Source organism: Mercenaria mercenaria, chromosome 7, assembly GCF_021730395.1.
Source record: "Mercenaria mercenaria strain notata chromosome 7, MADL_Memer_1, whole genome shotgun sequence".
NCBI lineage: Eukaryota > Metazoa > Mollusca > Bivalvia > Venerida > Veneridae > Mercenaria > Mercenaria mercenaria.
Window position 1 is genome coordinate 71558154 of NC_069367.1, and position 16063 is coordinate 71574216.

Sequence of the window (16063 nt, forward strand, 5' to 3'; positions counted from 1 at the left end):
CTACGCCTTGCGGTTTTAGACAAGATTTTTAAAGTTTTTCCCTTCAGCTGCCATGGCAACCAGAGTTCTGCATGGAATTATGTTCTTTAAACAATTTTGAAAAGGGACCATCCAAGGATCATTCCTGTGAAGTTTGGTGTAATTCTGCCCAGTGGTTTTCAAGAAGATTTTTTTAGAAAATGTTGACGGACACACGACTGACAACGGACATTGAGCGGTCACAAAAGCTCACCATGTGCCTATGGCTCAGGTGAGCTAAAAAGTATACTCATAGGCTATGACATTGTCCCTACCATCATAACCTCTCCTTGGTATGCTTTTAGCTCACCTGTCAGTACGTGACAGGGTGCGCTTTTGTGATCACCCTTTGTCTGTCCGTCCATTCACAATTTCCTTATGAACATGATAGAGATTACATTTTGTATTTGATTTTAATCAAACTTGCACACAACTTGTATGGGTAATTATCTCTGTTCCTTTCAAAAACTGGCCAGATCCCATCATGGGTTCCAGAGTTATAGCCCCTTAGGGGCCAAAATTTGCCACGTTTGGCTTGTGAACAAGATAGAGACCACATTTTGCAATCAACTTTAAGAAAACTTGCACACAACTTATACTGGCATAATATCTCGGTTCCTTTCAAAAACTGGCCAGATCCCATCATGGGTTCCGGAGTTATGGCCCCTTAAAGGTCCAAAATTTGCTATTTTGGCTTTTGCAGCCATATAGAGACTTTTTTATGGTGATTTGATACAAACTTGCAAATTTAAATGTCTTCAACAACAATAAATCTTTGAGTCCATGGTGATTCTGCCAGATCCAATCATAGGTTCTAGAGTTACAGCCCCTGATTGACCCCTAAAATAGCAAAAAGTTGGTAATTTTTACCTTGTGAACATGATAGAAGTGACATTCTATATCTGATTTTAACCACACATACACATAATTTAAGTCACAATAAGATCTTGGTTTCTTTCAAAAACCGGCCAGATTCCGTCATGGGTTCTAGAGTTACTGCCTCTGAAAGGGGCAAAAATTTCTATTCTGGCCTTTTCAGCCATAAAGATGTTTCATTTATGCTTTGATTTGATAAAAACTTGCACAGAATGATTATCTTGATGATCTCTAGGCCTGGATCGAAACTAAGTCATGTCGGGTCAAAAACTTGGTTATCAGGTCAAATCAAAGGAAAGCTTGTAAACAACCTAGAGGCCCCATTTATGACCCTATCTTCATGAAATTTGGTCAGAATGTTTGTCTTCATTTGTTCCTATGCCAAGTTTGAAACTAGGTCATATGGGGTCACAAAACTAGGTCACCCAGTCAAATCAAAGGAAAAGTGTTTTAACACTATTGTTCAGTTGATGTGCATGAAACTTGGTCAGAATGTTTGTCTGCATGAAATATCGTCTGAATTTTTATCTTGGACATGTGGGGTCAAAAACTAGATCACCAGGTCAAATCAAAGAATAAGCTTGTTTACATTCTAGGGGGGCACATTTTTATTCTATCTTCATACATTTTGTCAGAATGTTTGTTACCAGCAAGTCTTAGACAAGTTCGTATCTGGGTCATGTGGGGTCAAAAACTAGGTCATTCAGTCAAATCAAAGAAAATGTTTGTTTACACTCAAGATGCCATGTTTTTTGGTCCAATCTTACTGAAAATTGGTCAGAATATTTGTTTCCATGTAATCACTAAGTACATGTTTACACTTTTATGGTGTGTTACACAGGTGACCGACCAAGGGCCATCTTGGCCCTCTTGTTAATGGTTCTATCATATTTTCAGCAATTTAATTTTTTAGGCTTGGATTCAAAACGTAACTCAGCCAAGTAACTGAGTATGTCATGCTACACAGTCACATGGATTTAATAGCTATTTTAGTAGATATATGTCTTTATAAATAAGCACTCTTCAGAATTCACAGAATCATTTTTTATCAAAAACATAATTTCTATTGTCATTTATTATAATGAATATTACTATCTCTTAAGGAAATAACAAAGTTTAAGCACATTTATCATAATCCGTCTTTCAGGAATGCCACAATATAGCCACAGATTATGAATGTATAGCCTAAACACACAAACTATTCCCTGTGTCAAATGTATTCCCTGTGCACATGGTTTTTCAATCAAAGCTGCCATTTTTATGTGTGAATCAAAGAATAATCACTATTCAGAACTGTCTTCCATGCCATAAAGAATGAACAGCATATCTTGTGCTGAGATCTAAAAATTAGTAACACTGGATACACCATACAGAATATAAATAGTTTCCATCAAGTCAATGCCTCGCCTTCCAGCTTTTTTCTTCTCATTGCAGCCAGTTTTTGTATCCACTGGTCAAGTTTTTCCTCTGGGTCTGTGTATAACTGGAAAAGTATAAGAAAATACACTGACCTTGTGTTTTTATTATCACAATGAGATTTCTGTTCATTTTATCATTAGACTAAACATTTTTTTCTGATGCATAGCACAAATCATAAGGCAACCTTGATCATCAAACTTAGTTTTACACCCCATTCTCTCTTTTTAAAGGTAAGTAATTACCATTTTGTTGACCGATTCCTTTTTTGTCATACAGATATCAGGAGAACTCTGTAACGTTTTCCAGGAATTCCATTACAGTTATCAGAAGAAGACATGACAGGTTATCAGAAGAACTCCGTCCTTCATGTAACACTTGCTCCCCCGTGAGAAAGACCAAAACCACAGCAAAATGTAAATTACTTTGAAAAGTGGTGTGCAGATTCTGAGAATATTTTCAAAACATTCCATAGAACCATAAAAGAAAAAAAACTTGACCTACTCCTAACAGCCAAGTTTTTGTCATTGATGATGAACACATTTACAATGTTTAGAGGATAAATGAATGAGCCAAGTTCTTACACTAGGATGAGCAAGATCTTCATTTTCAACATCTACCAGTACTGGTTTCCTTTGTGAGTCCAGTTTCAGCTCTCCTGCTGTACCAAATGTAAAGTCATCTTTCACTGATTTCTCCTCTTTTCTATCCTGAGGATAAAAGAAGATTTTATATTTTGGTTTTAGTAACAGTAAGAACAAAGGTCATTTGGTTACTTTCATTACCATTTAATGGAAGAAGAAGAACACAGGTGCACGTATGTGTACCATTTTAGGCACCAATGTAAAGCCAATGCTCTTCTTCAAACAGATGAGCTTTCATCCTGACAAAGAGCCCAATCCAACAGATGTGAAGGGCTAGCCATGTAGAGCAAGCAATTTTAGTAATCAAACAAGGCAGTCTGAAAGACAGCTAAATCCCCCGCCACTGCTATGGATAGTGAAAGGGTAAACCTTTGATTTTAGCTGTGACCTTGACTTTGAACTGACATGGCTGACTCATGAATTCTGCACAATGATTTGATGAGGTGATCATTTGACCCAAGTTTCATGAAAATCCATCAAGGGGTTTAGGAGATACAGAGCTCAAATCTTTGACCTTCAGTTGTGACCTTGACCTTGAGTTGACATGGCTGACTCATGAGTTCTTGATGAGGTGATCATTTGACCCAAGTTTGATGAAAATCCTTCAAGGGGTTTAGGAGATACAAAGTGGACACAAAATGGAAGGCTCAAACCTTCGACCCTTAGTTGTGACCTTGATCTTGAGCTGGCATGGTTGACTCATAATTTCTGCACATCGTTTTGATGAGGTAATCATTTTACCCAAGTTTTATAAAATTCCTTCAAGGGGTTTAGGAGATATAGAGCGGACACGAAATGGAAGGCTCAAACCTTTGACCTTCAGTTGTGACCTTGACCTTGAGCCGACATGGCTGACTCATAAGTTCTGCACATCGCCTTGATGAGGTGATCGTTTGACCCAAGTTCGATGAAAATCCTTCAAGGAGTTTAGGAGATATAGAGCGGACACAAAATGGAAGGCTCAAACCTTTGACCCTAAGTTGTGACCTTGACCTTGAGCAGGCATGACTGACTCATGGGTTCTGCACATCGTCTTGATGAGGTGATCATATGACCCAAGTTTGATAAAATTCCTTCAAGGGGTTTAGGAGATATAGAGCGGACACAAAATGGAAGGCTCAAACCTTTGACCTTGAGTTGTGACCTTGACCTTGAGCTGACAAGGCTGACCCATGGGTTCTGCACATCGTCTTGATGAGGTGATCATTTGACCCAAGTTTCATGAAAATCCTTCAAAGAGTTTAGAAGATATAGAGCGGACACAAAATGGAAGGCTCAAACCTTTGACCCTAAGTTGTGACCTTGACCTTGAGCAGGCATGGCTGACTCATGGGTTCTGCACATCGTCTTGATGAGGTGATCATTTGACCCAAGTTTTATAAAATTCCTTCAAGGGGTTTAGGAGATATAGAGCGGACACAAAATGGCAGGCTCAAACCTTTGACCTTGAGTTGTGACCTTGACCTTGAACCTACAAGGCTGACCCATGGATTCTGCACATCGTCTTGATAAGGTGATCATTTGACCCAAGTTTCATGAAAATCCTTCAAGGAGTTTAGAAGATACAGAGCGGACACAAAATGGAAGGCTCAAACCTTTGACCCTAAGTTGTGACCTTGACCTTGAGCTGGCATGGCTGACTCATGGGTTCTGCATATCGTCTTGATGAGGTGATCATTTGACCCAAGTTTTATAAAATTCCTTCGAGGGGTTTATGAGATATAGAGCGGACACAAAATGGCAGGCTCAAACCTTTGACCTTGAGTTGTGACCTTGACCTTGAACCTACAAGGCTGACTCATGGGTTCTGCACATCGTCTTGATGAGGTGATCATTTGACCCAAGTTTCATGAAAATCCTTCAAGGGGTTTAGGAGATATGGACCGGACACGATTTTGTTACGGACGGAAGGACAGACGGAAGGACGGACAGAAGGACGGACGGAAGGACGGATGCAGACCATTCCTATAATCCCTCCGCCATGGCGGGGGATTAACTAGAAACTAATCAAAGTCAACTCATGACACATATCTTTTATTTGATTCATATTTGAAAGTATTTAAAAAAAGTTTTATTTCTCCATACATACATAACAGCAAAGTAAACATGATAACCAATGGAAATATCTCTGGCAAATCCAACCCCAACCACCAAAGAAAATAAATTAAATCCCTTGTGAATACTTTTGAATTTTCAATTTACTTTTTACATATATCGTATGAGCAAATATTTTTAATATTTGCAACTCAAGGTTTCTTTTGCTATCATCATAAGCCTTCTTTCTTTTGGTATTCTGGAATACATACAAGAAACTTTGGTGATTTACAAACATACTACTGACTCAGCAAAATAATAACTTACCCCTCGGCTAGATTTGAAAGATGATGCAGCAAAACTTGAGCTCTCAATATCCTGTATAGCCTGGGAGAACGCCATTGAATCATGAAGACTGGTGGAGGAATGGCTCTTTGTAACATCTCCCTTCAGCTTCTCATCTGCTGCAGCTGAACAATTAAAACAAAGTACTGTCACTGGCAAAATGGTGAATAAAAATGGAGGCCAAAAGTATCTATCGCCTTTTAAAGGGAGATTCAATAGGGACAAAAGAAAATCTACTTTTCAATGTCAATTTAAAATTGTGTATTTCACTTTTTATTATTATGTGTATCTGAGACTTTTACACTGATATACATCATTATGATAAGAATTTTGTTGATTTTTCAACTGGACTGGTAAATATTTATTTATTTTGTTGGATTTAACGTCGCACCGACACAATTATTGTTAATATGGCGACTTTCCAGCTTTTAATGGTGGAGGAAGACCCCAGGTGCCCCTCCGTGCATTATTTCATCACGAGCGGGCACCTGGGCAGAACCACCGACCTTCCGTAAGCGGACTGGTAAATAATATTTCATGAATATTGGTTGGACCACAGAGTGACCCAAGTTTGATTCCAGTTGTGACTGATATCAAAGTATTCGGCTTTCTGTTGGTTTTAGAGTTCACATCAACATACTGTTTGTTATGTAGCAATTTCCACAGCTTCTGATGGTGGAGGAAGACCCCAGTGGCCCCTCTGGGCATTGTTTCAGGCATGGGTGGGTACCTGAGCAAAACCACCAACCTTCCATAAGCTACCTTTATGGCTTCCTCACAGGGAGAATTCTACACCATAGGCATGATTTTAAAGCTGTGTAGGTGAAAAGTGATTCAAAGCTAGCACCCATATCACAACTGCTAACATTGCCCATGTCACTGTATCTTTTTATAAGAAATAGACTAATGACTTGGTATGTGCATATCCAACAACATACCTGCTGCCTTTAAAGCCATGTGCATTCTGATCTTTGCCTGTTCCGCTGGAGTCTGTGAAAGTAAATACCGGTTCATAATTATGTGACTTATGACATATAAGAATGAAAAACTCTACAAGTACTTTTCTAAGATCTATGCAATGAAAAATGTATTTGCTGACAACAGGTGTCACACCTTTGTTGTGATTTTTTAACCTATCTGAAATTTGTGGCAAATGGCATACATTAAATGCTCGGAGACATGTAACTTTTAATAACTTGAGTTCATTTGATAACAATATTTTTTAACTGTTTTCCAAACAATGACTGCAACCTAAGAAAATTGGCTTATTGCAAGAACCTGATTTTATGTGATATAATAACACTAAAGGATACAATCTACACCCTAATTCCAAACTGAAAATGAACTTCCTGCTTTTTTATCTGCAATGTTATCCGCAATGTTAAATTTCCACATTACCTCAAATAACTATAATTCTAGAGAATTTTATGTTTTTCAGTGTGTTTATATGATACAATTTTAACTGATGACTCTTTAAACAAGTAATGCATTAAATATATGAAGTGTCAGGAATTAAGGGTGGTGAAAACATATTACCATTTCAGCAAATCCTGGAATATTTGCACAAGGATCCCTGAAAATAAAGAGTGTAAAATTTTATTTACAGACTAGTTCACAATCACTGGAGAAGAAAAAGCTGTAAAAGTCTGAGATATTTCACTTTCCATTGTATTATCTGTTTGACAAGCTTTTGGTGTCATTTTTCAAGTTTAAAGTTATCTTCCGCACAAAAAAAATAAAGTAAGTACAAAAGAGAGATATTCTGGAGAATATACGCAAGATTTTACTATCACTGACTTACTGCTGTCTAACATTATGTCTGTCATGCTTCATTATATTCTTGTTAGTTGTTTAACCCTTACCCTATTAAGTTTCTATAATGCAATTGTCCATCTGTAAAACTGGACAGTACCATTAACTGTTAAAAGGGGTGCTCACCAAAAAGATACTGATTGATGGCAAACAGTGCAGACCATGATCAGACTGCATGGATGTGCAAGCTGATCTTGGTCTGCACTGGTTGCAGTCAGAATCACTTGCCACTAGCAGGCTAACGGTTAAAGTTATCACCCCTGATAAAAAGAGGGATATAATTCAAGATAGTTATGGATCTTTTGCTCTGCACTTCCTCCCCACTGCCATCTATTACTAGCCTCATTCCATTTCTCACAATGGTTTTAAAGTTATTCTCCAGGCAAGATGGACAGATGGGATAGATGTATGGATAAAGGATGACACTGGGGGAAAGCAAGAGCTGTCAGAGGACACAAGTACAGGACTACAATGTGTTCAAAATCCTTGCAACAAAATAAATTACTAAATAAATACAATTACATAAGCCGTACAAAGGGACAACCATTTAGCTGAAATATGAAGTAAAAGCTACACAACCTTTTCCTCTTATAATGCAATATGAGATACCAGCTTCCATCAAAAACTACTAAGTCGAAAAGAGGCATAACTTTGAAAAATACAAAACAGAGTCATAAAGCCTACATATACGTCAGTCCATCACAATGAACAAATTTGTGAAGTTTCATTCTATTGCAACAAGAAGTTACAGTTTACAAACAAAAACTTATCTGGATGGTCTCACTGACATATGCTAAGCAAAGGGTGAGTCCATTCCTCAAACAGTCAAACTAAAAATAAACTGAGATATAAATTATAGACATATAAGGTTCTTTTTTTAATTTCCATTCTGAGAATTTTTTATGCTTCCAGTAGGTATCTTCTAGAGTATAGATTAATGAGGGAATTTCTGAAAGGTATTTTATTACACATAACTTACTCTCTTTCATTTGAGGACCTGTTTTTCCTACTTTTCCGTTCTGGTGAGTATGACCTTGACCTTCTGGATGACCTTGAATGCGAGTCATAGGATCTTGACCTTAAAGACAATGGAGAAACAGTTGATTATTTACCTGTCTCACATATTGGCATAGATTTGATTAAGCTCTGTAATAATTCTATAGAATAAAAGGCAATTTCTTAAAACTAGTTCTGCAAAATAATTCATATTTCTGTGGTATTAAATCTGGGGGATACATAAATCCATATATACAATCGCAGTTAACAAATAAAATCATGATTTAAGTAGTACTAAAGAATTCAAGACAGTCCCAGTAAAGAAAGACAATTTAACCAAAACCATGAAATCTTATACAAAGAATGATTTATTAAATTCATTTATTTATTTTGTTGAGTTTAATATCACACCAACACAATTATAGGTCATATGGCTGCTGCCAGGCAACATGGTAGAGGAAGACCCAAGGTGCCCCTCCGTGCATTATTTATCACTAGCAGGCACCTGGGTAGAACCACAGACATTCTGTAAGCCAGCTGGATGGCTTCCTCACATGAAGAATTCATGCCTTGAGCAAGGCTTGAACCTAAACCGATGAGGGGCAAGGTTTCATTAAAATCCCCATGTCTGCCATCAAAGCATTCTAAATATACACACAACTGTCTAATCTGTTATCTACAATACTGTATTAAAAAGTTCTTTTTGAAGAAATTTTAACATGCAATCAATCTGGAAATGAAAAACATTTCCAATTCAATCGTTTTTCAATTATGTATTAATACATGTACTTTTCACATTCAGATTTCATGTAACAAAATGTCTTGGAAATCAGATATTATTTATTTATACCATTTTATTATCAAATAAGATATCCCATGATATTTCTATAAGTATACAGATTTTATTATGTGAATTTCACAAGCAACTTTCAGTTCAACATTCCTTACAACTATGGATGAAAATGCTATTTTACCAACAGCACCCTCTGCTTTAAAGGTATCAGTATGCTTTCTTCATGACCAGAGGTAAAATACATTATCTGAAGTGTATGAGATTTTCCAGGTTTGTCAACAGATCTCTGAAGATGACTCTTCATTTTGTATAAATAGAACACCTAAGAAGCATTTCATTATTTTGATTGTGTTTAAATGGTGAAATTTACATCATGGCCTCATTTATTTACCTGAACTGAAAGCCTGCCTACCTTTAAAAGGGGGCACTTTTCATGCTTTCCACAAACAAACATTTATTAAAATATGTCACACCGACATCTTTAATCACCGAAACCCCTCCCTGCACTCCCTCCCCCGGCTCCAACAATTCTTACCAACCTCCAAACCCCTACCCCTTAAGCGCATTCTACAAAACTAGTTTCACTGAGACATTGATTTATATTTATTGATGTTATCCAATAGTAATCAATACTACTGTAGTATCAATGACGGTGATCTAAATCATTGACAGATAAACGGAAACAAAAGAAGTTTTGTTGGCCCACAGGCTTGCCTACTCAGCCCTGAACAATTCTACTGTCACCTTCTTCTTCTCCTGTCTCTGCTCCATGACCTTGACCTTGAGTAGCGACTTCTGTATCTGTCCCTACTACGTGACCTTGACCGTCTATCGTAACTTCGAGACCTGGACCTGAAAGCAAGAACAAGGTATACCACTATATGAATTTTCTGCATTTAATTTGCAGCCAGTGAAAATAAGTGAATGTTTTCTAAACTCTGAAAAGCATAAAAAACAATGAGTATTAAGAACAAGAGAGCCATGAAGGCCCTGTACCTTTTGATACTATCAAAAAGTTAACGTTTTGACGAACGAACTAACGGACGGACAGTTGAAAACTAATATACCTCCCTTCAGGGGCATAAAAATACTTGACAGAGAGTTATGTACTCTTGCCTACAGATAGAGACTGTTATAATAAACAAGCAATATTAGCATCAATGCCATATGTCACACAGTTTACACAAAATATGAACTGGTACGAAAAACTTAACCAAGATTTGTAAGTTAAAACGGGCCATAATTCCTTATTCTTTGAATAGTTGAGCTAAAAATCTGTGACAGGATCCTTTGGAAGCATAGAACAAAACTAAGCAAAAATAATAGCAGACTCAGTTTGATTGAGTCTGTCCATCAGAGGTAATGAAATGTGCGACACTCCTCACGCTCCCTAGCACCACCTTATACAGAACTCTTTTATCCATAAACATTGAATGGACTCCATGATCCCAAAGGACCAGAAAATACAACAGATACATGGATAAAATTACATTTTTATTACAACCATACCTTCTATATCTATCAGGTGATCTACTTCTTGACCTTGACCTGCGCTTCTTCTTTTTCTTCGATTTCTTTGGCTTTGTTGAGTGTCGGCTTTCTATACTTTCGCTTCTGGACCTTGACCTGAAATTATTTTTGTATTATTTGTTTCATTTCTGTGTGTGTGTTTGGGATTGGTGTCTCTCTGAAGTACTTTTCAGTATATATGGTAATAATGGCACCTGCTGGTCAACATACACTAATAAAACCACACTGCACAAAAGTGCACATCCCTAATTTTTACAAGGTTTTTGGTATAACCTAGTCCCATTATGTGACTCAAACTATGGGGGTCCTATACAGGCCCTATCGCTGTGTTTGTGTAAGAATTAACATGTATATAACTGACCTAAAAAACATCTGTGGCATGACTAGGTATAACACAACCAAGGTTTGAACCCTGAACCATTGCTGCTGTTCCATTTTACTTCAAAACTTGGTAGTAACTAAACAATCTCCAGTAAATGCATCTCCAGTAAACGCCTTAATTATCAAGTTGTTCTTTAAAGAGGGATGCTTAAAAAGCTACCCATTTGGTTTAACATTTTACCTAGAAGTGAGAACAAAATTCAACAAAATTGACCCGCACAATGAGAAAACCAACATAGTGCATTTTGCAACCAGCATAGATCCAGACCAGCCTGTGAATCTACACAGTCTGGTCAGGATCCATGCTGTTCGCTTTCAAAGCCTATTACATTTAGAGAAACCTTTAGTGAACAGCATGGATCCTTGCTAGTAGCAAATGCACTCTGTTTTCTCACGGTGCGGATTAAATGAATAAGACATTAAATATTTCAGGTTATAACAAAAACTTAACATGTATTTTCAACTGACCTTGACCTCTTCTTTTTCTTCTTTTTTCTTTTCTTCTTCTCTTCTTCACTATCTGATGAATAACGTCCCATATTTGCTTTTAATTATCCTGAAATGTTTAAAAAATAAAATTTGATAAAAGAAGAGGCTTCAGACAAGAGATTTTTTTTAAAGTTTTTCTTATATTAACAAGTGACCCCTAGGCAGAACCAATTTTGACCCCATAGGCATAATTTGTACAAACTTGGAAAGGACCACTACACAAACCTGCATGCCAAGTATCTAAGCTCAGGGCTTTTTGAGGGTTTTAGTGATTTTAATTAATTATTACTGGCAAATTTGTTTCATTTTCTGAGAAGGAAATTCATTTCATTTCTCATTTGATCTTTAGCCTGCTGGTGGCAGATATTTCTGGCTTTACAACCAGTGCATACCAAGATCAGCCTGAACATTCAGGCAGGCTGATCATGGTCTGCACTGTTCGCTATTCAGGCAGTACATTTTCAGCAAATGCCTCTTCGAATAATAAATTGTATTGCCCAAATTGAATGATGGACAAGTCCATTTTAGAAATTTAGCAGGGTAAAGGTTAAGTGAACTCATCAAATCTGGGAGACCTGCTGACGACAAACATCAATTAATCCCCTCTGAATTGTCACACCAGCTTATAAAGCAGCATTATTCTGAACACATCCGACTATGACACACTTAGCACGATATAAAATGATACACTTATGAGCCAGTGGCTTGTAGGTTAATTTAAGGGCTGTGGCATTAAAGTACCATGCTTATTTTGATTTCGAAATAAAAGCGCTGACCATGATGCCACTGTGCTAAAAGGTGTTTAGAAGAACCCTGTGACCGGCAATGTTGGGCAGTTAATTCTTTACATAAGGCGGATATTACTCCAGTCAAGCTTTTCTGGGTATCTTTTTCCGCCTAAGCAAAGTATATCCTTAGATGGAAATTTCTCCTGCTTAAACATTTTTACACTAATTTTGGTGGATTCTGCCTTACTAACCAGTCAGGGGTGTAACTGTTTTAAGTTATGTAACTTATTTCAGTTATTTTTTCAATCATTTTATAACCTGTATTAGTTATAAAATATAAGTTAACTCAGGTAAGTTATTAAAAAAAAGTCTTTTTGCTGTTCTCACAAAGTGACCTGTACAGTGAAATAAGTAGCAAACTGTGGTTAATCAAATTCTCTTTTAGTCTGATCATGACCTGATAAGCATAATGGGATGCTAAGAGTTTTATAGCTTTAAACCTTTTGCGTAAAACTTTATCAGCTGGAAAGATAAGAGTTCAAGCATTCAGGAAATAATTGCATTAGTCACATTTAAAATGAGGAATTGGCACAGGAGGGCTTTGTAATATTTTATGATAACTGAAACAAGTTATGAAAATATAAGCAATAACTTAAATGGGTTATAAACTGTGATAACTTGAAACAGTTACACCCCTGACTGCTAACAAGAAAAAATTGCGTATTTCAAGTCCTATTCTCCCTAAGGCCGATATTACGTTTAATAGCAACATTAGATGGAAACATCCTTATTTTTCTGTGCGGTCTGCGCCTAAAGTATAGGCATAATCTTTTTCTATGGGACACATTTGATAATTGATTTCTAGGTACTAATTGTTTCGCCATAAATTATTGGCATTGACCATATCGACATTATTGATAAATCCCGTTTTCCGGTATTTCCGTACATAGGGTCAGGGGGGTCGGCGAGATTAACCGATATAAAGACCGTGTACACTATGAGCGATTGTTTTTGCCAGAAGATAAGAATTTATGAAAGATCTTACTTTCTCACAATGGAAATACTATTCTACGACTTCAGCAACATTGTTTTTTGCAAAAATAATCAATGCAAAAAATTTCACACCTTCGGTATCGAGCCACGGAAGCGGCAGTGTAGAATAAAAGATAAAATTTCAAAAATAAAGTAAACTTTGAGGATATTTTTGCTATATTTTAATTACAACAATGTTTAATGATAATCTGCAATACTTTTTTTTTATTCATTTTTTTTTGTTTAAAACTTTAAAAAAGGATAATCTAACCACTACCGCCATGTAGCGTAATGGCCGATACCCCCCTCACCGTGAAAATGGGAACGGGCATTAATTAGTGGTTTATACCGGAAAACGGGATTTTATCCATAATGTCGATATCGTGAATAATCATATGCTTTTACCTTTTGTTGGGAAACAGAAATTAAAAATATAACAAACTTTTTGGCCTGAATTAATTCAGCCTAGTTTTTGCGTACAGGTAAATACTGCTATGTTGGGCAAAAATTAATTTATTACTCTATACAAATTAAATAAGTTGATTTTATGAGCTGATTACTAGATGGCTACAAAAACCCTAACTGATAGGTTAAGTGTCCGGTACACAGGCTGGGAGTACTAGACGCCTAGACACTTCCCAGAAAGTTACAGGATGGCTTGACACTTCCATATTTAAAGCCAGTATGTTGAATTTGTAACAAAAAAGAAAAAATTGGAACTCCGAAGGTCACTCAACATGACAAAACTGAAAATGTTGCAGGCTTGATTCTGTTTGTTTAGAAAGCTAAAAATATTTGCTGACATTTGTCCTGGACTGAGAGTGGTGGGGGCTTGATCTTCAAGTGTCTGTGAGAACATAACTGCAAAATGTTGAAAATATCGTCGCGAAATAAGATGACATTCAAATTTATTTCACTGAAAATTGATGAAATTTACAAAATTGTTCCACGTATATTTAACATGTATTAAATATCAATAAATCGTAACCATATTAGTTTTAAAGCCTTTGTAATTAACTCTTAAAATGGAAATAAGTGTCTAATTTACTTTTTACCTTTTCTTCGCAAGGGAAACTACTCTAATTTGTACGAAATGTTTGTTGATATTTTTACTTCCCTTGACGGCGGGAAGCTGGTAATTTTGCTTACTCAACAAATTCGTACAAGCACACTTAAACATTATAATGCTATTTTAAGAATGGACCAATTTACGTACAGTCTAAGTATTCGTAGTTTTTACCGAATGAAAGATATTGATACACCCTTTTCGATTTGCAATTAGATTTCGCGACACATTAACAGAAAGTTGTTTTTCCATTATCAGTTATGACCCAGGCACATACCCCAAAAATAGGCAAAATTGAGAAATGACAGGTAAAAATGTGATTCTTTCACTGAGACAGCATTTCAGACACAAAAAATATAGGAAGTATCTGGCCGTCCGGTAGCCTGCGTTCTAGCAGGAACAACTGATACGGGGGACTGGAATGCGGCATTTATCTTATTTTATGCTGTCGTCCAATTGAAGCGTACGCCGTAGGTTATTCTGCTATTACACACACACTTACGCCTTACAGTTTAACTAGTCCTTTCAGTGAAAGTCTGGGAAAGCATTTGTTTAATTTTTTGTTGAAAACAAATTTAAAGTTCTGCCATGAAATTTTTGCCTGCATCTGTTTTTAAATGGAAAATCTCTACATTAATGTTACATTTCGCCCTGTGGAAATGGCTAAATCTAGGCTTGTCTTACCCAGAGAGAAAGATGTCGTTTTTACATGATATTTGCCTTGTTGATTCCGAGTATTTAAATTAGAACAATAAAATTAGAACATATTTTGATGAAATTAGCAAGTCGAAGCTGTAAACTGTTGCCAGAAAATATTTGTTTATGATATTGCTTTGTTCTTCACCATTTAAATGCGTGTTAAACCTAGAGTTTTTTTTTCTGCAGTTTTATCTAAATGTTCGGAATACTAAATGTCAATTTGTTGTCAGCCTTTTTTTTTTATTTAAAATTCATTGTTATTTTAATTTAAATACATTGTATTTTTCATTGGATTTACGATTAAATTAATTTTTGGAGTTTAAACAACAAAAAGAATATTTCTGTATGTTGAAATCTGACATTATAAACAATAATTATAATTATGGGTCTACAAGATTAAGAAGAGTGTCAGCTTTCTGTTGGCATTTTATTTATTCAAATCCAACAAAAATCGGTGGTTTATCGTAGAATAACCTGAGTTTTGAGTTCTTATGCGTAGGCCTGAGTGATATATTGTTTCGCATAAGAATGAAAAACTCGGGTTATTCTACGATAAATCACAGTTGGGAACTTATTATGACCCTGCTATGCACCTAGATCGGATGACGTCATTGCACGTGAGTGGTTTATTGCAGAATAACCCGAGATAGATTTTGCTCTTCATGTATATGTAGGTTATTTGCTTGTCGTGTTAGAATTCATATTCTAACACGACCAGCGAATAACCTACATACATGTGGAGCAAAATCTATCTCGGGTTATTCTGTCTACAAAATTTTACAAAATGTATTGATTTTATACGGACTGTCTACTCCCCGTATTAGACCTTCCTGGTTCTAGCCGTCTGGTAATTGATTTCTTTATGAATAAGTAATGATTTTACATAGTTTTAAATGTTAATTTTTTAAGATATCAATACTTATCTGAATTTTTCAGTCGATAAAACAAATGAGATTGTGTTTGTATGAAAATCTGTTGATATTCTATTTTTAGAAATGATAAAACATTGATCGCCGAACGTCCATGTTATTTTGTAAACAGTGATTTTTTCTAACGGCCTAAACTTTAATTCATAAAACACATATTTATATATATTTTTTGAAGAATGGAAAGCTTATAAAACCAGCAATTCATTAATTAATTTTGACTATTATTTCGAAATAAAATGGATTAATTATGAACGTTTAACTCTTGTTTTTCTAAA

General features: G+C 36.1%; 2 protein-coding genes across 2 annotated transcripts in view; one reads left to right on the top strand and one right to left on the bottom strand.

Moving 5' to 3' along the window:
* Window positions 1-1923: 1923 nt before the first annotated feature.
* LOC123553945 (serine/Arginine-related protein 53-like) lies at window positions 1924-14170 on the bottom strand. The gene is made up of 10 exons (XM_045343702.2): window positions 14150-14170; window positions 11314-11401; window positions 10444-10560; window positions 9679-9786; window positions 8125-8223; window positions 6870-6906; window positions 6272-6323; window positions 5316-5458; window positions 2895-3020; window positions 1924-2377 (listed from the first exon to the last, which is right to left on the bottom strand). The coding sequence occupies exons 2-10, from the start codon at window positions 11382-11384 to the stop codon at window positions 2285-2287; spliced, it is 846 nt and encodes a 281-aa protein (XP_045199637.1). The 5' UTR covers window positions 11385-11401; window positions 14150-14170; the 3' UTR covers window positions 1924-2284.
* A 28-nt stretch (window positions 14171-14198) lies between these two features.
* Window positions 14199-16063, top strand: part of LOC123553943 (protein strawberry notch homolog 1-like) — an 83423-nt gene continuing 81558 nt past the window's right edge. Inside the window, exon 1 of the mRNA XM_053548647.1 lies at window positions 14199-14229. The gene's annotated coding sequence lies outside the window, so the exon portion shown is untranslated. The remainder of the gene's footprint in view (window positions 14230-16063) is intronic.

What these genes read in the sequence shown, in the direction of transcription:
- LOC123553945 (XM_045343702.2), bottom strand. Translation starts at nt 11,384, where the DNA reads ATGGGACGTTATTCATCAGATAGTGAAGAAGAGAAGAAGAAAAGAAAA. An exon ending in TCACCTGATAGATATAGAAG is followed by an intron (nt 9,787 to 10,443) that starts GTATGGTTGTAA and finishes TCTTGCTTTCAG; the next exon opens with GTCCAGGTCTCGAAGTTACG. An exon ending in AGGTCCTCAAATGAAAGAGA is followed by an intron (nt 6,907 to 8,124) that starts GTAAGTTATGTG and finishes CTTTATTTTCAG; the next exon opens with GGATCCTTGTGCAAATATTC.